The following is a 23,667-nucleotide window of genomic DNA, read 5'->3' on the forward strand; positions in this document are numbered from 1 at the left end:
GGCTCGCTCTTCTCCAGGGGCTACGTGTACCCGTATGGCCGGCACCACACAAATAAACACGCTTCTTCCCCGCCCAAATCGAGGATCGAGGAGCCGGCAACTCAGCTCGGAGGGCTCCCCATTCCCCAATTCCTGAATCCTACCACGGACTCGGCGGAAAGGTCAGTTTCTCCTCGCCCTTGTCGACTCCGCCGGGATCGTTCCATTCTGGATTCCGGTAGGATTCTAAGGTTCTCGATGTTTGTTTATAGCACCGTTTAAGGACGGGGGATTTTCGCGCTGTAGGTGGTTCTTAGAGTTTGGATTGGTAGGCTGCTTTTGGTCATGAATCGTTTCCTCCACTTGCTTTTTCTTGCCCCGACAGACCTAGATTTCTGTAGCCAGTCCGAGATTGGGTATGTAAGTTAGAAACATGAGGTTTTTGGTGCCCAGAACTTGGGTACAAAGAATCCAATGTTTTTTCTTGATTAGAATTTCTGTCCCTCTCTCAAGAAAGTGGGGAGGAATTGAAATTTTGGAAGTAGGATTATTAGTGGTTTGCACAGGTACGAACTGAAGTATGCTGATTCAGCTTGCTATTTCTCCCAGATATCATTGGTTAGAGCCCCGTCAGCATGGAGCTCTGCACAGCTTCTGTATCGACTTCAGCTTCAGCACATCACTCTCATATAGCAACGCTTGACCGCCGACTGTCATTCAATCGATATGCCACTTCAAGATCCAGGGTTTCTCAGAGGAGAAGGCAGTCGTCGCTCAATGTCATGAATGCTGCATCAACTAGTGGCCTGTCCTCTTCTCGAAACATAAGCCAGACTGTGGGAACTAATGGCGCAGCTGTGAAAGGCATATCCAGCAAAAAGCTCAACAGTGCACTGGAGCAACTTGATATCGAGCGTGGTGTCTGTATCCCATTCCGAAAGTACTCTCCGGAAATGGTATAAAACGCCTCCAGTGTTTAAGTTTACATGATTGGTTTGCTAAAATCTTTTTAGTTATGCCTGTTTCTATAATTGCTAGGTCAGGAATAAAGTCTTGGGATCTAGTGGCTCCATAATATCCCTCGCTAGTCGAGGAGTGGAGATCATTTGGAAACTAGGCTTTTACTGGTCCTCTCTGGTGTATGACTACTTGGTTGGACGGGATGAAGAGATCGTTCCATTCCGTGCCCGGCAGCTCCGCAATCTTTTATGTGATCTGGGGCCATCATTCATAAAAGCTGGACAGGTTATGTTCTTTTCCTTTGTGATAAATCTGATCCTAGAATTAGACTTCACCGATGCTATCTATTTTGTATTACTGTCCCAACATTGTCTGTTTACATTATTTTTCTCAGGTTCTAGCTAACAGGCCAGATATAATTCGTGAGGATTATATGAGCGAACTGTGCATCCTGCAAGATGACGTTCCTCCATTTGCTAACCAGGTACACAATTACAACCAAATTCTTCTGCGAATGGTTTTGGACAGATATTATAGTAGTGCTGATAAAATCAGCAAGACCAACCATGCTTTGCTTATTGCTGTGCACTTGCTTAGGTGGCTTTTGACATAATTGAGGAGGAACTTGGACAATCTCTAGAACAATTGTTCAGCAAAATTTCATCTGAGACAATAGCAGCTGCAAGTCTGGGCCAAGTTTACCGTGCCACACTTAGAGAAACCGGCGAGGATGTTGCTATTAAGGTTCTCATTCATTTCATTTTTGTTTCTTACTTGACATACTCTGAAATTTATGACTTAATGCATCACTTTCTGAGTATGGTGCTTTATCAAGGGGGTATAAACATACTCTCTCTCTCTACCAATCATGAAGTTGATGTCCTTTCTAGCCCAATAGCCTGCATGAATCATGAGCCAAATGCTTATGTATGCTCCAGTAGAATGTACAGATACTCACACTACTAAGATTGAATTGTACTCTTGCTAGGTTACTACATCATCTTTTTAACTTTCATACTGAATAAGTATTTTTTTTAATGCTTATCTCTTTAATTCTTATGATTCAATACTGCAGGTTCAGAGACCAGGAATTGAGCCGATAATATACAGAGATCTGTTCCTTTTCCGCACTCTCGCTTCCTTTTTGAATGGGATTAGCCTTCAAAAACTAGGCTGCAATGCAGAGCTTATTGTTGATGAATTCGGTGAAAAGCTTTTGGAAGAACTTGATTACACTCTTGTATGTATTTTTTTTGTGTGTGTCTTTTTATTGTTGATGTCAAGTTAGCATAAATTTCTTAGGTATCACAACTTCCTATTTTCTTTACATGAGGTATTCCAACCTTGCTCGTGTTATGAAGATACTAGTAGTTTTTTCTTCTGTTTCACCGGCAAAGTTTTTATGTTTCTTTGATGTTTGGTCTTTGCATAGAGGATTTGACAACTTCCTTTTCTCTGCAATCAGGAAGCTAGAAACATCGAGGACTTCTTAGTAAATTTTAAGAATGATCCAACTGTCAAGATCCCTCTAGTATATAAGAAGTTTTCGGGTTCTCGTGTTTTGGTGATGGAATGGATAGATGGAATCAGATGCACTGATCCACAGGTTTTTCCAGAATTCACCATATCATTGTTTTTGCTTTATTCTGATGTGGATTACTTCATTTTAAATTCGTAGCATCATTGAGTCCATGAGTTTATTCACACAGGCTATAAAAGAAGCTGGCATTGATGTTGAAGGTTTCCTCACAGTTGGAGTGAGTGCCGCATTGCGTCAGTTGCTCGAATTTGGCCTTTTCCATGGAGATCCGCATCCTGGAAATATTTTTGCAATGCGTGATGGACGTATTGCTTATGTTGACTTTGGCAATGTGGCTGTCCTTAGCCAGGTTTGGATTTTTTTTCCACAGCGGCATAATATATCATTCCACTTGCAATTGATTGGATTTTTCTTATTACTGCTTCTCTGTCAATATGGTTACATATCTTCCAAGGCCTGCTACCAATTATTCTTTAGTATGGAAAACTGTTCACTCAGGTGGTAAAACTGTATGGTTGTTATTTAGTTCTTCAATGTGTTAACACTACATAAAAAAAAAGTATCATTGAGAGAAAAAGTATTAAAGAGTCTAGAACTAACAAGCAGTTAGTGGAGAACTCCAAATAGAAGATCCAAAAAGCATTGAACATTTCCTACAAAAAGTTTCCTTCTCATCCCAAGTGATCAAAAAAGGCAACTTATTTGCTAGTACAAGAATAGTGCTAAACTGCTATTTGTCTGCCATTACTAATACATTGGCAGATAGGAAATCGTTTACATGTGTTTCTGTTGTAATCTGTCATATGTGCAGCAAAACAAAGAGATCCTGATTGATGCTGTAGTTCATGCTGTAAATGAAGACTATGCTGAAATGGCAAATGACTTCACAAGGCTTGGTTTTCTTGCTAGCGGAACCGATGTATCCCCGATCATCCCAGCTCTAGAAGCTATTTGGCAAAACTCAGCTGGAAAAGGCTTGGCAGACTTCAATTTCAGGAGTGTGACTGGTAATCCGGATGTTCTAAACATTTTATCCAGTTCTGATAAATGTGCATATGCGTACATGCTCTTCATCTTCTCGATATGTTGTCAGATTATATTTTTGCTGGAGTGGAAATTCTTGATCTTGGTATTTTTTTTAAGGCATGCCTTGTCGGTGCTCACTCGTGTTGAAGTCTTGATTTTATCTTCCTTCCGCTAATAATGAAATTTTAGTGAAACACTGCTCCTTGTATTCAGTTATACTTCATTTACTAATGTCTAATGAAACTCGAAATCACAGGGAAGTTCAATCAGCTCGTGTACAATTACCCCATCCGCATCCCAGAAAGGTTTTCTTTGGTTATTCGCTCTTTGTTGACTCAAGAAGGAATTTGCTTTACTCTTGAGCCCGATTTTAAGTTTCTTGAGGTATAACTTGTGCTAGCCTTTTCATTTTCTCATGAAAACCATATTGCACATTTCTTTGTTTACTTACACTCTTCACTCTGTGTTCTTTCATGTTTAGGTTGCATATCCATATATAGCAAATCGTCTTTTGACAGATCCAAATCCTGCTCTTCGTGAACGGCTGATACAGGTATGCTGTAATTTCTAAAAAACCCTTCTTTTGACAGATCTAGGTCATATGATACATCACTCTGTTAGCTGAATTGTGAAATGAAGCATCTGCACAGAAAAAGAATGGCAAGCTTTTTTAGAGCAAAAAACCCAACAGGTGTATTCTGTAAAAATAGAAAGAAAGCAGTAAGCTTAATCTTTTCATAGTTATGCCTATTGGTCAACACTTAGCACATCAATCTGGAAGGTCCCAACCGCTGTGCATGCAATTTTGTGACCTTTAATGCCTTTCTATAGCATTTTGAGAAATTATCACCATTCCCCATCTTTTTCTGTTCAGGTCTTATTCAAAGATGGGTTGTTTCAGTGGAAACGACTAGAAAACCTTATAGTTCTTGCCAAGGAAAATGTGTCAAAGATGAGCAGCAATCCTGCACTGAAAAGCAATAGCTCGTGAGTATTAGACCCATTGTTTGTGTAAAAAGTGTTGTATATATCTACTTCATAGAAGTGTTCTGATAATTTTGCGCTGCAGGCAAATTGTGACAACTCAAAAAGTGGAGAAAAAATTGGATCTCACTGACACAATTAAAGACGGAGCACGGCTGTTCCTGATTGATTCTGGGATCAGGAGACAACTTATAATGGCTTTCACCGAGGACTCCAGGTTGCACGTAGAAGAGGTACCTCTACATAGATTGCTTGATGTTGAGTCAAGGGAATGTACCCGATTTCTTGATGTCTTGCTCAGTTTGTTTCTCTCTTTTGCAGCTTGTTGATGTATACAGACTGGTGGAAGATCAGATAGATATACCTTCAGTTGCTCTTGAGGTTCTCCAAGGTATGTCATTCAAACTCTGTTTTCCTTGCTCGTCATTCCTGGAAGCATTTTCCTTGCTTGTCAACTCAAGTATGTACCTTACACTTCTGTGCAGATTTACCATCTGTTGCGCGTGACTTTATGCTTTCATGGAGCGATTCTGTTCTGTCGGATCGCCAAAACTGACCCACCTAAACAACTAAAAGAGCAACCATGTACCTGCAAGCTAGGAACCACAAACATCTTCCTCGAGTTAATCTGCATAGAGATATAGATAGATACACAAGGGTTCTTCTCCTATTCTTTGGTGATATACTACTGTATATAGCGAAAATAACTGCAACATGCAGGTTTTGATTTTGCTGACATGGACTTGTATATAATTAAATTGAGCTTGTAATCAGCTGGAACAAAATCAGTAGGTGTGCACATCAAGCATATTGATATACAGTAGGAGTAGTGATTTGCTGATTTCTTAGTGCAAGATGCTATTTATCTTGTTTGGAGAAATGTCCATTTTAAGGGACATACGCATGAATATACATGTGTACAATTTCAGGTAATTCATTTTGTAGGGAGACACTTTCCACGTCTCAATGCAGATCCATCGAGGAGGTGACTTTACTCTGTATATTGATTAAATTTCACAAAGCTATCCGTGTGCTGGTAAAATTAGCCTTTTCTTCTAGTTCTAGGACCAGGCAGGCCCTACGCCATTCATATGCTCCATTATTCCCAAAATATATGTCATATAAGTATTGTTCTGATTAAGTCAAACTTTTTAGAGCTTGAGCAAGTTCATACAATAAAATATCAACATCTATAACTATAATACCAAACAAATACAATTTAAAATTATTTCGGATGTATTGATATTAATTTTGTATTGTAGATGTTGATATTAATTTTGCGAACGAGTCCTTGGCATAATGGTTAAGGATCAACTCTAGTAGCACTTAGAACTTTCCGTGGGAGCGAATTTCATGTTGTGGTTAAAAATCCTCTCATCTGCCCTGTGCCTTAAGCGGACGTAAGGCCCGGCCGCTCTCACATGGGCTTCGGTGCCGCTGTGTATGGTGTGACGCAGGGTTTCGGGGGTTCTCGACCTGCGTGAGAAGGTCTTCTTAATGCAAATGCCTTGGGGTGGCTTATCCCTTTGCAGGTCGAGTTTTGATTTTTTTTCCCCTATAAATTTTATCAAAGTTGTAAATGTTTGACCTATGATAAAATGTATTATACGACTTATAATCTGGAAGGACGAGCAAGATCCACCAATATCCGTGGAAAGGGAAAACATCGCAACAGGGAGAGCTACCCACGCTTTGAAGCAGTGCAGTGCAAAACATGCCCATATTGCTCTAAATTTGGATGCCATACCGTGCGCCAGTTCATTAAGGGCCGGTCGCAGGGCTGGTTGTCAACTTCCTTGGATTGCCACATGAAGCCACACTTAAATTTCATTTTGGCAGAGCAAAGATCAAGTTGGCAAACTTTTCATAAGACTTCGTCCTCATATTTTCACTCTGCAAAACGAAAATCTTCATTTTACTCGATGAATTTGCACAGCTGACCAACCAGGATTAGCGAAAACTGGAAACGTACTTTCTCTAGGTGCAAATTTGCAAACTTCGTTCGTGGAGCGCCTGATCGCAGATGAAAGAGAAACGGCTGGGGTAAGATCTTATTACCCCGGCCTAGAAAATTCTACACATCGTTCCACACTTCCACTTGCTCTTGGATGGGATTTTAGCAAGATCCGGACACACGTACGGAGCAGTGAAATGATATTCTTCATTCAACCCTAAAAAAAGAAAAGAAAGTGAGATTCGTCCCTGCCGTCGTCGTACATAAAAATTTTGTGCTGCTCCAACGATATTCGTACGTGTAGTACAAACTCCGCTCTGTATGCACGTACGTACTCCGGTACAGTATTAACTCAAAATTAAGTGATCGAGGAGTCACACACATAGCTTAGGAGACTTTTAGGTATAGGCGCCAGCACCGTCCGTAGCTAGCTCGCTCCGCATTTGAGCTGTGCGCGCATACATCAAGAGGTCGAGATCAACTACCAAGGCAAACATCAAGAGTCCCGCGCGCGCATGCATGCACGAATTTGGACCGTTGAAATGGCCTCGTCGATCGTCGCTGCATGCATTGGCTGGCCGGCGCGGCGCCTCGGTTCTCAATTAACTGCGCGGTGTTCAACCCAAAGCAAGCCATCAAGTGCCTAGCTAGTAGTACGAGTAGTAGCCGCAGCCGGGATCGCGGGTCGGCGGCAACCTGGGCTCGATCGGTCGACCCAAATCAGGATCAGGGTCGAGCGGGTCAATCCCTCGATTAAGGTAGATCGTCATCAATTTGCACCAAAGGTTAGGTTAGGTACCGACCCGCGTCCCGCGATCCCGTTCCTCGACCCGAATTAACCGGGTTAATTCTTGACAACTACTAACTAGTATGCGCTAGCCATAGACCCTTCCATTTCCCGAGCTAGCCAGCGTCCACACACGCGTGCACGTACGCTAATTGTGTTTGACCTCGCCCAGAGGGAAACCAGTATAAATACGACACCACTTCACAGAGGCCTAGCGGAGTATCTGTGTCGCCAAGAATCGATCGCCTTCCCTTGCTAGCTAGAGTACTACTAGATCAGTCTCAGAGGCCGGCCATGGCTCAGGGCTTCCAGATGCGTTCAACTGCTGCAGTGGCCGTCGCAATCCTCCTCCTCCTAGCTTCTGAAGCCGCTTCTGTTCCATCCTCGCCGCTGCCGCAGCAGGACCAGACGCGCAAGATGCTCAACAGCCGTAAGATCAATATATAAGACCACCTTCATTTCATCCATCATTCCATCTACGGCATTATTGTCCATGCATGTAGCTCAAAGCATATAATCTTAACTTCACAATTCACACTGACGGATCAATTATGAACCATTTTCTTCAGGTGAGTACTACAGGCCGGAGATTTCGACCCCGGACGGGTGCTCGATGGAGAACGTGGAGGTGTACCAGAACGACGCGCCGCACCAGGCCAGCGGCATCCCGGCATACAGCGTCGAGGTCATCAACTCCTGCGTGAGTTGCACCGTCTACGACGTCCATTTGTCCTGCGGCAACTTCGCGTCCACGGACCTCGTCGACCCGGCGGAGTTCCGCCGCATCGCCTACGACGACTGCCTCGTCAACGACGGCAAGGCCATGGGGCCTGGGGACTCCGTCTCCTTCCACTACTCCAACTCTTTCCAGTACCCGCTCGAGGTCGCCTCTGTGGCCTGTAATAACTAATAACTAAGCTTGCTTGCTTGCAGGCCTTTGCGTAGCTATAGCAGCTGCGCGCATGCATGCATGCATGCTCTACCAGTACTGTGGTGTGATGATATGGATGGATATGCATCTGTTTAAGATCGTGTGTCCATCTTCGTGTTATCAATAAAAGTAGAGCTTTGTCGGATGTGCAATATGCTTACTTTTGGAACTACTGGTTTTCAGCGGTGTATGTTTGATTTTGGTGTCTGCTGCTTGTTTAGGCTGTGCTGCCTTTTATCTTTCTGGAATAATCTCCCTCTTTATGAGGCCTTTGTTTCTTTTTTCCCTTAATTAATGAAATACAACGCTAAGAGGCCTTTGTTTCGTTTTCCCCTTAATTAATGAAATACAACGCTAAGAGGCCTTTGTTTCATTTTCCCCTTAATTAATGAAATACAACGCTCACTACGGCAGAAACCTCTTTTGCGGGGCCGTCGTCCGACAAAAAAGCTGCCGGCAAGAAGGACTTTACCGGCTAGGCTCCATACCAAATGCCTTTGCCGGCGGCCCCAAAGGAAAGGCAAAGGCTTTGTCGGGGGCTTTTTTGCTTTTGCCGGCGGATATTTCAAGTTCTCTGAACCATTCTTGGTGTGATTTGAGGCATCGTCTCCTCCCGAGGGCCTCGTGGCGTCTACGGGGTAGCTTTTCACCAAACTTGTGTTATCATGTCACTTTAGACTTCCTTTTTGTTGTATTAGGACATGTGAACATGTAAAACCTAAACGCTACCACAAGTCGTCTCAGAAATCTTCTCCATGCGTGTCAGTTGCGAGTTTCCCCCCTCTAATCCAGAACGTTCGTGTGGAAAATATCACTTTAATCTTTCTTAGTGTTTTCATGTCACTTTAATCTTCCTTAGGATTCTATTAGCACACGGGTACATGAAAAAGCAAACATCTACCCCATTGACCGACTAAATTATGTTCTGTCGGATGAATTGAGAGTTTTCCCTTCAAGTGTGGAACATTCATGTCCATTCGCTAGTATAGTTTGCAAAGGAAGTGTCACATAAGGGCTATGGATTTGATTTTACCATTAACACACCCTTCGTTTACATATAAATGGCACACCATGCACAAGGGGAAAGCCGGTAAACCATTTGTTTCGTCATTTCATGTGTTGATGAACCGATCGTAACCAATTAACTCACGGGCATGCAAATTTATGATTTGGGAAACTAAATTTTATAAGTACAAATTGGGTTCAATCTAAACAACAATATATGTTGCTCTATGTGTTTACAGTATGGTTTATTTACATCACAACCAGACAAAGAAAAGGAAAAAAAAACTTTGCTGGCGGCTATTCTCGAGGCCTCCGGCAAAGAATCCTTTGCCGGCGGCCATTTCTTGGGGCCTCCGGCAAAGAAACCTTTGCCAGCAGTCTTTTCTCATGGCCGCCGGCAAAGAGTACTTTTTTTTTTGATTTCCTTCTGTTGGCGGTTAATTTAGGACGGGGGACGCTGGAAAACAAATCGTTTGCCGGCGGCCTGCCTCCGGTAAAGAGTTTAAAAAAAAAGGAAATCCAAAAAATTGAACTAAAAAAAAGTGAAAGTGAGCTTTGCCGGCGGCCTATTCTCAGGGCGGCCCGCAAAGATTTAACTAAAAAAAAGTGCCCGCCCGTCCTGACCGAGGCTAAACCAGGCATACCCGGGAGCGAAACGGCCAGGTCGGACCCACGGGGCAACGAACGGACCCCACATGCAAGCGTACGGGAAACATGGTCCACATGGCAGCGAGCCGGGAGAAAATCGGGCGGGAGATGTGTTTATTCGGAAGTCAATCCGTTAAGGGTGCTTACCTATTTAAGTTGGTGGGATTCCCTTTCAACCGGCGAGGTGGGACTAAATGTCCCATCCCGCCCCGCAAACCAGCTGCGCGTGGGCGATCGGGCTGCGCTCGCCAGGCCAGCCCAGGAAACGACCTGCACACGGGTGGGCCGGCCCCGGGGGGGCTATTTTGTTTTCTTTTTTTTCCTTCGTGCCTGCGTCAACTTTCGAACGGGAATGTGCGGGAAAACTAATTTCTTTGCCAGAGGTCTTTTCTCGTGGCCGCCGGAAAGAGTAATTTCATATTTTTTTTTCGGTCACCGTTAACCACGCAAGCGGGCCCACATGCAGGATTTATTTGCCGGCGGCCTGCTGTTTGCAGGGGGCTGCGCTTTGCCGACAGCCTTTTGCTTCCTTTGCCGGTGGGCCGTCGTTTGCCGTCGGCTTATCAGGCGGCGCACGGCATATTGGTCACTTTGCCGGCGGCTCGATGGAAAGACGCCGGCAAAGCCCGGTTTTCCAGTAGTGGCTGCTGTTTTCATAAAAAAAACAGAATGTCCATCGAAGGAATATGCCAACAAGTTTATAGTTGTGGGGCCTATTGATGCAAAATCAATCCTATTACAAGTTTGTTGTGTATAGTTACTCCCCAAAAATAACGTCTAATGATTCAATCCTCTAATCTTAATAGGAGACCTCCACTACCTAATTTTTCTTAACATGGAAGCATAACACCTTAGCGGGCCCATCACCACATTGTCATGCAAATCATGCCATCTCATCAATTCATACATGTGTTACTTTTAAGCCATGCATATATTCATTTAGATTTTTGCATCAATCAATTAATTCAAACCATGCCACCTCATCGATTCAGTCATGTTTTCTTTTTTGGAAAAACACTTTTTTTTTCTATACATCTTTTTGTCACATATTTCTTAGGGTTTATTGTTTTTACATAGAAGACAAAAACACTTTCCATTTTTTTTCTCATTAATTGTACTTAATTTTAAGCATCTAGTTATGCACTCATGTTCCGCGGCAACACGCAGGGCACCATCTAGTTTATGTAACTGACTATTAAGAAGATATTTGATGGGACTTGATTACCAATCCTAGTTCATTCTGGCACTGCACCTGTATCTGTACAGTTTGCTTCATCGCCTGGAACCGAGATCTCTTCCTCCTGAATCCGATGTATGAAGATCAGACGGGACACTACCTGTGAAAGAAGGCACTATCCTATTCCTTCCCACTCCCCTCCCACATCATATATCCCCATCACCAACCTTGCCCGCATCCACCCTTTAGACCCTCCCAGATACAATACGATGATCCAATTCGGTCTACACTCGCAACACCGATAAATTAGTTATAGATCAATGGCAACATGTACGTGTGTGTGCGTGCAGGCAACGATACGCACGGAGACAAGTTCTTCTTCAACCAGCCAGGGCCTGCGGGATGGCTGCTGGCATGTGGAAGGTGTCCGGGAAAGAGGAGCTTGTGGCCGGCCGTCTCGCCACAGCGCATGCCAATGGCCCTCAAGCAGACGCTGGTCCTCTTTGCCGCCACCCATACCTAGTGAGCCATGAATGAGTACCGCCTCTACCCCACCATGCTTGCCGCCGCGGCCAACACCGGCAAGGCTGTGAAGGACTGGGTGGTCTGCCGCGTCTTCAAGAATGCCACACAGGCTCAACGCCGCGGTGGAAACACCTGCCGGATGTGCGGGGACCATCATCCTAGGTCTCGTCCTGTGTGACCAAGGAATTAGGAGATGACGACAAGGAAGAGATCGCTAGTTCTAACTAGCCGAGGATTTTCTAACATGCCTTTCTTTTCTGAGACCGTTCTGTGTCGGCCACCGCCAATGCGGTTCTGATAGTTCTAGGTCGGAATAAGATTCCCAATGAATTTGAACTCAGAGCAAGAGATATGATTGATCGATGTTTGTAGAAAAAAAAATGAAACATCAATTTAAGCCATATCTCCTCATACCATTCAAGGAGCAATAGGCACGAATGGTACGGGGAGAGATAGCCAAATTGATTGTTGTTAGCTTAATCTTGATCTTTGTATCAGCATGTTTAGTTTTTTGTTCATGCATGTAGTTAGGTGTTCGGCGAGCATCGTGCGATGCATGCGAGCTGAGTCCGGCGAAGTTTTCAGCTAGAAGAACGTGAAGGTGAGATGCCCAGAGGTGTTGTGCGATGCAACACGGAGGCGAGATGCCGTCGAGCCGTGCGATGCGGTCAGGCGCGTGAAGCTGCTGAACAAGTAGTCACTGGTGCTGCGGTAGGCCGAGCGACTTGGCCGGATAAGTAGCTAGTCGTTGCATGCTACTAGTAGTTACTTATGCCTTGCCGAGTGACTTGGTACGCAGGAGACGTGGGCAGGTTGTTGCCTACATGCGTGCTACTAGGTGGCTATTTAAGGCGTGTAATCGAGATGAAAATTAAGATGAGAAAAGAACTGGCTGCGTGAGGCAGCTGGTGGCAAAAAAAACTACTTGTGTCTTGTGTTCTTTTGTGCATACTACTTGTGAGTTGTGAGAGGCAACCCAAGGTAGAAGAAGGGAGCTCAGAGGTGCTCATACCATTCAAGGAGCAATAGGCACGAATGGTACGGGGAGAGATCGCCAAATTGATTGTTTCCTACTTTGTTCTACAAAGGTCGATCCATCTCTTGTTGGTTTCCCATGTATGCACTGGAGACCTTATTCCTAGCTAGAACCACTAAAACTGCATTGGCACAGAACGAACAATCTAAGAAAGAAACACATAGTAGAAATCCTCCCATGGGTATAGTTAGAACTGGCGATCTCTTCTTCTTCGTCGTAATATCCTTCCTCGATCACGAAGGACAACAACGTGGAAGAAGACCCGTGCATGTCTGGCGGTTTTCTGCCACGACATTGAGATGGCGGCGTGTGTCGTCGCACGGGGCTCCGACACCGGGGATGCGCGGGCACACCCTTTTAGGTTCGGTAGTGGGCTATCGCTCCGGCGATCGCCGGCGGGGCCAATGCGAGGCGTAAGAATGCCACAAGAACGCATGCACACAATTTTTACCCAGGTTCGGGCCACCTTGCGGTGTAAAACCCTACATCCTACTTGTTTGAGCTTGTATTACTGTGAAATCAGTTGTTTTACAGGTTGACGGGGGGAGCCCCCGGGTGGTCTCTTTTTGGCTAAGTGTTCTTTGCTACTTCGAGCTATTGCCAGTGTTGTACTACGAGTTGGCTCAGCAATCGAACCAACGAACCAACCAAGAAAAAAATACCCCCCCTTTGACCGTTGGCGGGGATCCTCCTTTTATAGCCAAGGGGATATTACAGGTGCCACGGCGCATGGTTTACAAGTGGCGAGCAAGGAGCTTGGGCAACTCCTCCTCAGTGCGGTGGCATGCATGCATGAGCGCCAACCCCGTGGCTAGGGGTCTAGGGCCTAAAAAATAGGACTGGATAGCCACTGTTCGCCTGACAGGACGGGTAACGCCCCTCCTGTCGGCTCATTAAATGCGCCATGTGCTTCAATCTTTGCCCTGGCAAAACTGCACACTGGGTGCCTGGCACACGCCCACGTGGCGCCGCTGCTCTGTTCGCTCGGCCCCACCCTCACGGTGGGAACCTGCGCCCGGGAACACCTCCTCCCGGCAAGTGCCCTCCCGGGAGGTTCCCAGGCGGTATTATTCCCAGAAGCCTCGCTAGCCCTGCCGGGCTGGTAGCTTGCCGAGCAGCCTGCACGTTGCTGCCCGGGGTGAGATCCTCCCAGGAACTCAGCGATGCGACCCACGTGTCGTGCAACGGTGGTACCCCGGGTGCCACTGGTGCGACAGTAGCCCCCGGGCATGGGCCGGCAACACCTGTTCCTGGACGAACTTTTCCCTGGTCGGTTGCCGGGCTACGCCCCAACCGACGCGTGGGTCCCGACTCGCCTCGGGCCCGCGTCTCTTCGCCATCCCACATACCCTACCGTTACGGACGGAGTAGTGGGTGCGAGATTTCCGCTGTAACCTCCTCCTTAAACAAGGAAGTTAAGGCCACTCTTCCCATTATCCTTTTGATTAGCAATTATCCCAGCGCACCCGTAGGGTGCGGAACCGGCCGTTACCAACGGCGGGGTGTTATAAAGCTTTTACTGCTGCGTTGAGGGGAAAACACTTAGCCCCCAGCCTTCGTCTTCCAACTTCTTCGCATCTTGCGCCCAAAAGCTCTGCTAGCCTCCGCCCTCGCTCCCCATGGCGCCCCCCACCATAAGGAAGGGAAAGGAAGGGAAGGCCCCGAAGAAACCGGCGGCCAGCAAGAGCGAGGCGGCCGCCAAGGCCACCGCCGACAAAGACCAGAAGAAGCGGGCGATGAGGCCCATGCTTGCCTTCTACCGGCCTGGCTACAACGGCGAGGTGCTGGCCAAGATCCGGCACGCCGTCGCCTCCAGGTTCAACGAGCACGGGGAGACCCTGATCTTCCCCGCGGGCGCCGACCACCAAGAAAAGGACTTCCGGGTGTTCGGGCGCTTCATCCTCACCGGGTTGGTGCCGCCCTTCTCCCTGTTCCTCCATGCGCTCATGGAGTCGTACCAGTTGCGGGTGGCGCAGCTCCACCCCACGTCTCTCTACCTCCTCGCCACCTTCCAGTTTCTCTGCGAAGCATTCTTCGGGGTAATGCCGTCGGTGGCACTGTTCCGGTATTACTTCTACCCCCGGATCGATAACGCGAACACGATGTCGTCGGGGTGGTGTTCTGCGCCCGCGACCGGATGAAGTCCGAGTTCATCATCCGGTCGGAAAAGAAGATCGAGAAGGAGTGACGGGGCGACTGGTGCTGTGTCCGGGTGCAAGACCTCGAGGAGTTCATCCTCTTGCCCACCGAGCTGTCGCAACCCAACAGTGGCTGGCGGGACCGGTATCACTGCGACGCCGATCTCCTCCCCATCGTGGAGAAGATCAAGGCCTTGCGGCTGGCGGGGCTCACCGACGTCGATGTGGCGCGAACCTTCATCAGTCGGTGAGTCATGCCGCTCCAACTGCGCTCCCGCCCCGCGTGGATGTACACGGGGCCCGGAGACAGGACACGCCTCCACCGTGAAGGCGTGGACCGGAAATCCCTCCAGGTGTGGGTGAAGGGGATCTCCGGCGAGGACCTTCCCGCTACGGGGTGCCCGCCAGGTGTTATCTCCCTCCATGCCGGCGTTCAGGGGCTGGACGACAGCGTCGCCTCCTTCTAGCCTTGCAACGAGTGGGGATTGATGGATGATACCCCCACTCGATCCCTGCGCTCTCCCCCGCCCGCACCCCGCGGGAAGCAGGTGCTTGAGGAGAGCGGGGGTGAGTCGGAGGTAAGCTGGCCCTCCCTGCGGTTCTCGGACAACGAGGCAGGCCAGCCTGCCGCGTCCCAGGTAGTCGTCCCCGTGGACGATGATGAGGAGGACAGCGATGACGCGCCCCTGATCGTGCGAAGATCGGGGGCGCACGCAGCGACCGCGGCTACCTCCACGGTGGCTACGGCGGCATCCGCCCCTGCGGCGGCTGCCATGGGGGCGTCCGTCGACATCTCAGCGGCGACCACCCCTGCAGTGGTTGCCAGGGTCACGGCGGTGACCACCCTGGCAGCGACCGCCCTCGACCCGGCGACGGGTACCTCAGCAGCAGCTGCTGGGGCCGCGGCGGCAACCACACCGGCGACGGCCCCCGACGTCGCGGCGGCCCCGTCGTCAGTTCCCGCGGTGCCCCGGGCTGCGGCAACCCCACGGGCACCCACGGCTCCGCCCGCTCGGGGGGTCTCTCGGGGCTTCGCGCTCCGGCACAACCCCCCGAAGGCCGATTCGTTGGCAAGCACCGGCAAGAGGGGAAGGGTCGACTCTCCGCCTGCTGCGCCGAGCAAGAAGGCGCGCGCAGACGTCGGCCGCGCCGCCGACCTGGCCGGCGCAGGGGCCAGCGGCGCCGCCATCGCACCTGCCGGCAACCCAGCCCCAACGGAGGTGGCGCCGGCAACAGGTACAACTCCTTCCTGCCTCCTTTCCTGCATTTTCATTTGTCAGCTACTCATGTAACCGTACCTTCTCATTCCGTAGGCGACGCTCCGCCCGTAGCAAGCCTCCGGGAGACCCCTGCCGGGATGGAGGAGGAGGGGGAGGCTCCCTCCGCAAGCCCAACGGCCCTGCAAGGTAACGATCCTGAGCCCCCTTGTCCGCCTCCAGGCAACTTCTTTAGCTTCCCACCTCTCACATTTCTTGCTGCTGCAGGCCCAAGTGCACCCGCACCAGGCAACTTCTTTAGCTTCCCACCTCTCACATTTCTCGCTGCTGCAAGCCCCAGTGCACCCGCACCGGAAGCGGGTGCTACTGTGGTTGACCTCAACTCCGACGTCGAGGTTATAGGGACGGTGTCCGGTGACGCGCCAGCGGCCGTAGGCGCCGCCGGCGCGGGTTCTTCTGCTGCCCAACAGGGGGTGGCCCCTGCCGGGGGCGCGGCAACCTCACCAGCCCTGCAGTCCCCGGGCGCGGGTGAGGGGGAGGTCGCCGGGGAGGAGTGACAGGACGCTCCGCCGCAAGCGGACGACCTCCCGCCCAGCTATACGGTAGCGGCGGGGACTTCGTCATCGTCGGCTACTTCCTTCGACACCGACCTCGGCACCCTTGCCAGGGTGGCTTGGAATCTCATCACCTAGGATCCGAGCATCTTCGACCGAGGGCACCGGTTCCTCGATGCCGTCAAGGACCAGGAACTGGCCTTCGTCACCTCCTTCAACGAGGTGAGGGAGCACCACGCGATCGCCAAGAGCCAGCTTGGCGAGCTGCGGAAAGCCGTGGAGAAGGAGGGGCAGGAACTCTCCCGGCTACGGGAGGAGACGCGCCTCGCCAGGGAGGAGGCGCACCTTGCCCAGGAAGCTTTGGAGAATGCTGACACACCGGTCGTCCCGGAAGAAGAGCTCTACCGGCGACTGGAGGCTCAGCGCACTGAGCTCCAGGGGGCTCTGGACTCGCTGGCGGCGGCTCAAGCGGAAGCCAAGAAGGAGCACGCCGAGGTGTTCGCTACAGCCCAGGCTCGGATTGACGAGAAGAGCGATCTAATCGCCAACTATCTCGGTGAGATCCAGGGCCTGCGCGTCAAGCTGGAGGTGCAGGTCAAGGCCACCGAAAGCGCGGTGGACGCGGCGGCCCGGCATGAGATCCAGCTCGACGCCGCCAAGGACAGAGCGGCCCGGCTCGAGACCGAGCTGGCCACTGTCCGGGAGAAGCTCGCCAAGGCCGGCGAGGACAACACGGCCCAAGCCGCGGAGCTCGCGTTGCTGGCGAGCCGCCTCTGGAAGGCCAAGAAGGCCACGCTCAACGCCCGGCTCCACCACGGCATGTTGATCGGGCAACGGCAGCTGGAGACCGAGAAGCTGCTCCATATCGCCCAAGCGCTACGCGATCTGCTGCCCAGGTTCGAGCTGCAGGCCGTGGAGTTTGACGGCACAGACGTCTCAACGCTGATCCCGTTCTTCTCCGACTTGGTGGGGAAGTTCGGGGCGCTCGACGTCGGGATCGCCAAGTTTGGCGCCAACGAGGTTGCTAACTGCGCCTGGGAGGTTGCCGGGACGATCCTTCCGAGGGGTACACCTCTGGGACCCGGAGTTTTCTTCGAGACGCTGCTGGACACCTGGTCGGACAGCGAGGACGAGCCCACCCACACTCAGGCGGTGAGTGGGTTCGTCGACGAGGTGGTCGAGCGGATGCAGCGGAAGCCGGACCCCGAGCCGTCCCCGGAGCCCACGGCGGAAGACGCCGGCCACTAGTCGCCGCAGCCTCTTGCCGTTTCTTTGCTGTTTCCTTGCTTTGTTTTCGTTCCTGCAAGCATGGTGCTTGGCGCCGTTTGAACAATTACAGTTTCATTAGTTCGTGTAATTGTTCGCTACTTAGTTAATCAAGCTCTTTAGTTCTGCTTAATCCTTGTCCCTTGTTCTCGGGGCTGTCTCGCGTGGTGGATCCCTTCGCCCTTGTGTGTTGTGCTTTGTGTTGCCGGGGACTCACGCGCCTCACCCTTGACCAGACTAGGGACCCGGGACGGACCCGCAGTGCCGACCTGGGGTCAAGCAGTAGTGGCGAGCCACTCCACTTGCGGGGTAACTATTCCAAGCCATGCCCTCCCGGGACGGACCCGGAAGCCGCACGGGGAGCGCCCTCGCCCCGGAGCCGCTCGCTAGAGGAGGTGTGGCAAGGACACGGCGGCAGCGCACCCGCCGGCGCCGAGCGCTGGTGGGATGCACCACCACCGTGTCTCTGCGACGCCCCTCGGAATGGGCTTAGTGGGGGATGCGGCAAGGGCACGACGGCGGTGCACCCGTCGGCGCTGGGCGCGAATGGGATGCACCACCATCGCGCCTCTGCGGCACCGCCCGCCCTCTTAGCCTCTTGGCTGTGCTCTGAGCTATTCTAGGGCCAGGACGCTCCTTTTATAGGCGCGGAAGGGGGGGGGGGGCTTGCCACCACACACGCCGGGTCGACGCAGCATACGTGGTGCCCCGCCCCTTGGAGTGCGGTACGGCCTTCGGCACTCCGCATGCCAAGCTGCTGTGGCACACGTGGCGGCTTCCTCCTGAATCAGGGGCCTCGAAGTTCGGCGAGTCCCTCGTGGTGCGGTCGCTCCGCACCATAAGGCGTTGCTACACGCTGCGACCCGTGGGCGGTCCACGGGCATTACAGTGCGCAAAATTCCACCTTTACCCTGCACATTAGATTCTTACCAAGCCCGGGATGCTGCAATTTTTTTTCGAAATTCACGAAAAACACTCAAAGCAGTATGGACAACTCTCCTGCCTCCCAACCCCCGGGCACAGAAGGGTCGATACGAAACTTGGATGTGAGCACTTTATTTCCCAGAGACGCAGCAACTGCGTGATGCACGTCGCGGGAAGCCCGGCAACTGCAGGCCAAGATGCACGTCGCAGGAAGCCCGGCAACTGCATGCCCCATGCCGGAGTGATCCGGCAACGGGTTTTACGTTTTCGAGGCTCCGGCAGCCCCCTGCTCACAACCAAGTATGGAAAGAGACTTCTGTGCACCTAGAGCAAGAGACAGAAGTGAAAGGAACATGCAGATAAAATGAGGCAATTAAACATTCAGGAAACAACACTTATCTTTATTCACTATAACTAGTGGTTTACACGCGGGGGCTGCCCGGCTACACTAGTTCGAGAGGTATGCATCAGCGGCATCACCTGAGGGTCGGGCTCCGCCGCTTCATGGGTAGAACTTGCGCAAGTGCTCAATATTCCAGCTATTTTGCACCGGCAAGCCTTCTTCGGTTTCCAGCCGGACAGCCCCCGGTCTGGTCACTTGCACTACCCGGAAGGGCCCCTCCCATTTCGGAGCCAGCTTGTTCCCGGCCTTCGTTCCTTGTATCCGGTGCAGGACAAGGTCTCCGTTCTCGAGCCACTGGGGACGGATTCGTCGGTCGTGATAACGACGGAGTCCCTGCTGGTAGCACGCGGCTCGCACAGCAGCCCGGCATCGAAGCTCTTCGATGAAGTTCAGATCATCAACCCTTTGCTCGTGTTGGCTGGAGTTGCCGTACGCGCGTACTCGGGGAGATCCGTGCTTGAGCTCGAGGGGCAGCACCGCTTCTGCCCCGTAGACAAGGGCGAAAGGAGTTTCGCCCGTTGCTCGGCTAGGTGTGGTCCTGATTGACCACATCACGGGCTGGAGTTTCCCCCAAACCGCGAATGGCCATGAGGACGGATGACCTGCAGGGCCTGCGCCGGCTGGTTGCTTTTCTTCACGTGGAACTGGCATGCCTCACACGTCTTCACCAGCTGCTCCGCGTCGGCCAGGGCTGTGGGCCAGTAAAAACCGTGCCGAAACGCCTTGCCGGCCAGCACCCGAGAGGCCACATGGTGGGAGCATGTGCCTCGATGTATATCCTCCAAGAGTGCGCGCCCTTCGTCTTGTGGCACGCAGATGAGCTTGACTCCATTTGCACGCCTGCGGTAGAGGATCCCGTCCACCACAGCGTACATTTTGGCTTGCCGGGCCACTCGCTCCGCGGTGACGTCATCTTCCGGGAGGGCCTCTCCCTTCAAGTAGCGGGCAATTTCCACCGCCTAGGGAGGGGTCTCCCTGCCAACGCATGCCGCTACGTCAGCGGCATGGACCCCTGCTGTTGCGGGGTTTCCTTCGGCCGCCGGAGGGGCTTCCCCGGCAACCGGCTTGGGGGCGACTGAGGGAGCCGCCTGCTTGTGGCAGAACACCCCTGCCGGGGGCTTCCGGCGCTCTGCTGCCATCTTGGATAGCTTGTCAGCCGCGAAGTTGTCCTTGCGCTTGACGTGCTCGAACCGCAAGCCCTTGAACTTGCGTTCTAGCTTGCAGACTTCCTCCACGTACGGTGCCATCTGCGGGCAGTCGTAGTCCTTGTTAACCTGGTTGATCACGAGCTGGGAGTCCCCGCAAACGACCAGGCGCTTGATGTCCAGGGCGATTGCTGCCCGCAACCCGGCGAGCAAACCCTCATACTCTGCCGTGTTGTTGGTGGAGTTCGGGAAATCGAGTTGGACAACAAACCTCAACTGATCTCCCGTTGGTGACTCGATGACGACCCCGGCTCCGGCTCCCTGGAGACTGAACGCGTTGTCGAAGTAGAGGACCCAGTGGCCTTCGTCCAGCTTGCCTGGCAGGCTGGTCTCCGACTCCTCCTCCTCTACACTCGTCGACGTCCACTCTGCGACGAAGTTCGCCAGGGCCGTACTCTTGATGCTCTTGGAGTTGGTGAAGTGCAGATCGAATTCTGACAGCTCTATCCTCCACTCGGCCACCCTTCCGGTGGCTTCACGGTTGGTGAGGGATCGCTCGAGGCGGAACCCCGACACTACCGTGACGTGGTGCGCCTGAAAGTAATGGCGCAGCTTCCGAGACGCGAGCAGAATCCCCAGGAGGAGCTTCTGCACCTACGGGTACCTCGTACGGGCGTCGCGCAGCACCGTGCGGAAGAAGTACACCGGATGCGGCACGAGCTGCCTGCGCGGTGCCGACACTGCCGGCTCGAGGGTGGTTCCGGGGTCCGCGGTGGTTGCCGGGGGCCATTCAGCCCCCTGCCTCACAGCGTCAGTCCCCAGAATGTCTTCCTCCCTTTCGGCAACCAGCACCGAGCTGACCACCTGGTCAGTCGCTGCTAGGTATAGTAGCAGCGGCTCGCCCGGCTTGAGTTCCCGGAACGCCGCCTCGGCCTCGGGGGTCCACTCAACCGGACCCTTCTTCTTCATTACCTTGAAGAAAGGCAGGACGCATTCGCCCAACCTTGAGATGAAGCGGCCCAGTGCGGCTACGCAGCCGTTGAGGCGCTGGACATCCTTCACCTTGCGGGGAGCCTCCATTTTCTCGATAGCTTCTATCTTGCGTGGGTTGGTTTGTATCCCCCTGTGTGAAACTAAGAAACCCAGAAGCTGACCCGAGTCTACACCGAAGGTGCACTTCTCAGGGTTCAACTTGAGTTTGATCCTGCGGAGGTTATCAACGTCTCCCGCAAGTCATCAATCAGCGAGTCCCCGCGCTTTGACTTGATGACGATGTCGTCCATGTGGGCCTCCATGTTCCGGCCTAGCTGGGGCCCCAAACACTTGCGCAACACACGCTGGAATGTTGAGCCCGCGTCCTTCAACCCAAAAGGCATGCACGTGTAACAGTAGCAGCCAACTGGGGTGATGAACGCCGTTTTCTCCTCGTCTTCAACCGCCATCTTAATTTGATGGTAGCCGGAAAAAGCATCTAGAAAGCTCAGCAAGTCACAGCCAGCGGTGGAGTCAACTATTTGATGGATGCGGGGTACAGGGAAAGGATCCTTGGGACATGCACGGTTTAGATCAGTAAAATCTACACACATGCGAAGCTTATTCCCTGCCTTGGGCACTACTACAGGGTTAGCTAACCAAGTAGGGTACAGAACTTCCCTGATAGCCCCGGCAGCCTTGAGCTTGTCCACCTCTTGCTTGATGAAATCTTTGCGATCCTACGCTTGGCGGCGGATCTTCTACTTGACGGGGCAGGCGTTCAGGCGCACCGTGAGTCGATGCTCAATCACCTCCCTAGGGACTCCAGGAAGGTCTGACGACTCCCAAGCGAACACGTCGGCATTCTCCCGAAGGAAAGTGACGAGGGCGCTTTCCTATTCGGCAGTAAGGTTCGCACCGACGGTGACGGTGCGCTCCTTGTTGCCGGCTTGGAGGGGCAGCTTCTTCACCTTGTTGGCCTCCTCCCGGAGCTCCTGGCCCTTGCCAGGGCATGAGCTCGAGCCTGCGCTTCCCCCGGCAAGCTCTTGCCGGGCAGCATGCGCCTTCTTCGCTGCCGGGCCGTCACCCGGCGAGCCTTCCTCTCCGGCAACGTCCTCGTCACCGGCGTTGGCTGCGGCGGAGGCCCTGACGATCTCGCCAACGCACCAGGCCGCGTCCTTGAGCTCGCACCTGGTGGAGAGGACTCCGTACACGGACGACATCTTCATCACGCCGTAGGCGCAATGCATAGCCGCCATGAACTTGATCAGCGCCGGCCGACCAAGGAACCCGTTGTAGGGCAACAGGGTGTGCGCCACGTCGAACACTATGTGCTCGGTCCTGAACGCTTCTCGGGACAAGAGGTTTAGCCCCGCTCCGTTGTCCACCAGCACCTTAGTCACCGTCATGTTACTGATGATTGGTGAGACCACGAAGGGTATGACCCCATAACCCAGCTGCCGCGCTGAGTGATCGTCGGCGCTGAAGGTGATCGACACGTGCGACCACCTCAGCGGCTGCTGCGGCTCTGCGTCCGGCAACAACGCGCACACGTCGCGGGTGAGGCGCTTCACCGCGGCATGGGATGGGAGAGCGTAAGCTCCCCTATGGATGCAGGCAATCGCTGCCAGTGCAGTCGGACTCGCGCTTCTCCTCGGCACGGGCCCTGTCTCGTCCCCGGGGAGGGCGCTCCCTGCCGGCGCGGGCTTGGCCGCGTCCCCCCGGGCTTCCTCCCTGCCCGCATTGCCGCCGACAGGCTTCGGCCCCGCTCTGGGGTCGTTCAGGCAATCTCGGGAGAGATGCCCGATGTCGCCGCAGTTGAAGCAGGCGCCGGCTGCTCGGCGCTCCTCGTGGCGCTGCTCGCGCCGCTGCTTGATTCCCTGCAGGATGCGGCAGTCCTGCGCGTCGTGAGTGGAATTGGCGTGGATGGGGCAGCGGGGTGCGTCACCCTACTTGCAGCCAGACCCCCCACAGGGCGAGGCCTTCTTTGCAGGCCTCGCAGCAGCAGCCCCCAACTCTGCTTGCGGGAACCCTTCTTCTGCGAACCCTCTCCTGGCCTCGCGGCAGCCTTAGCTGCAAGTTCGGGCGCTAGGCGCCCTTCCTCGGCCATGGCGCACTTGTGCGCCAGGGCGTACAGATTCTGCATCGTCCGGATCCGATGCGTGCTCAGCTTCTCGCGCATCTTGGGGTCTCGGACGTGGATGGCGAAGGTGTTGATGATGGCGGCGGCCTCCGCCTATGGGATAGAGTAGGAGAGGTTGGAGAAGCCGTTGACGAAGCTCCGCAGCGTCTCTCCCGGCTTCTGCACCACGGTGTGCAGCTCCGCCATGGTTCCCGGGCACTTGTAGCCACCCTGGAATGCGCTCACAAACTGCTCGCGCAGGTCTGCCCAAGTGGCGATGGACCCAGCAGGCAGGTTGAGCAGCCAGGTTCTAGCTGAACCTTTCAGGACCATCGGGAACCAGTTGTTGGCTCTGACCTTGTCGTCGGCACCAA

At 52.6% G+C, this 23,667-nt stretch overlaps 2 protein-coding genes across 2 annotated transcripts; both read left to right on the forward strand.

Moving 5' to 3' along the window:
- Positions 1 to 5: 5 nt before the first annotated feature.
- On the forward strand, positions 6 to 5,422 carry LOC100835884 (protein ACTIVITY OF BC1 COMPLEX KINASE 1, chloroplastic). Its single transcript, XM_003577653.4, has 15 exons — positions 6 to 161; positions 589 to 935; positions 1,018 to 1,224; positions 1,334 to 1,423; positions 1,537 to 1,683; positions 2,015 to 2,179; positions 2,405 to 2,545; positions 2,649 to 2,828; positions 3,291 to 3,486; positions 3,762 to 3,889; positions 3,987 to 4,058; positions 4,380 to 4,492; positions 4,575 to 4,722; positions 4,811 to 4,880; positions 4,975 to 5,422. The coding sequence occupies exons 2-15, from the start codon at positions 615 to 617 to the stop codon at positions 5,043 to 5,045; spliced, it is 2,049 nt and encodes a 682-aa protein (XP_003577701.1). The 5' UTR covers positions 6 to 161; positions 589 to 614; the 3' UTR covers positions 5,046 to 5,422.
- Positions 5,423 to 7,450: 2,028 nt separating this feature from the next.
- On the forward strand, positions 7,451 to 8,350 carry LOC100836193 (TPD1 protein homolog 1B). The gene is made up of 2 exons (XM_003577654.4): positions 7,451 to 7,660; positions 7,800 to 8,350. The coding sequence occupies exons 1-2, from the start codon at positions 7,525 to 7,527 to the stop codon at positions 8,138 to 8,140; spliced, it is 477 nt and encodes a 158-aa protein (XP_003577702.1). The 5' UTR covers positions 7,451 to 7,524; the 3' UTR covers positions 8,141 to 8,350.
- Positions 8,351 to 23,667: the final 15,317 nt, after the last annotated feature.

The sequence above is a fragment of the Brachypodium distachyon genome, chromosome 4, assembly GCF_000005505.3.
Source record: "Brachypodium distachyon strain Bd21 chromosome 4, Brachypodium_distachyon_v3.0, whole genome shotgun sequence".
Taxonomy (NCBI): domain Eukaryota; kingdom Viridiplantae; phylum Streptophyta; class Magnoliopsida; order Poales; family Poaceae; genus Brachypodium; species Brachypodium distachyon.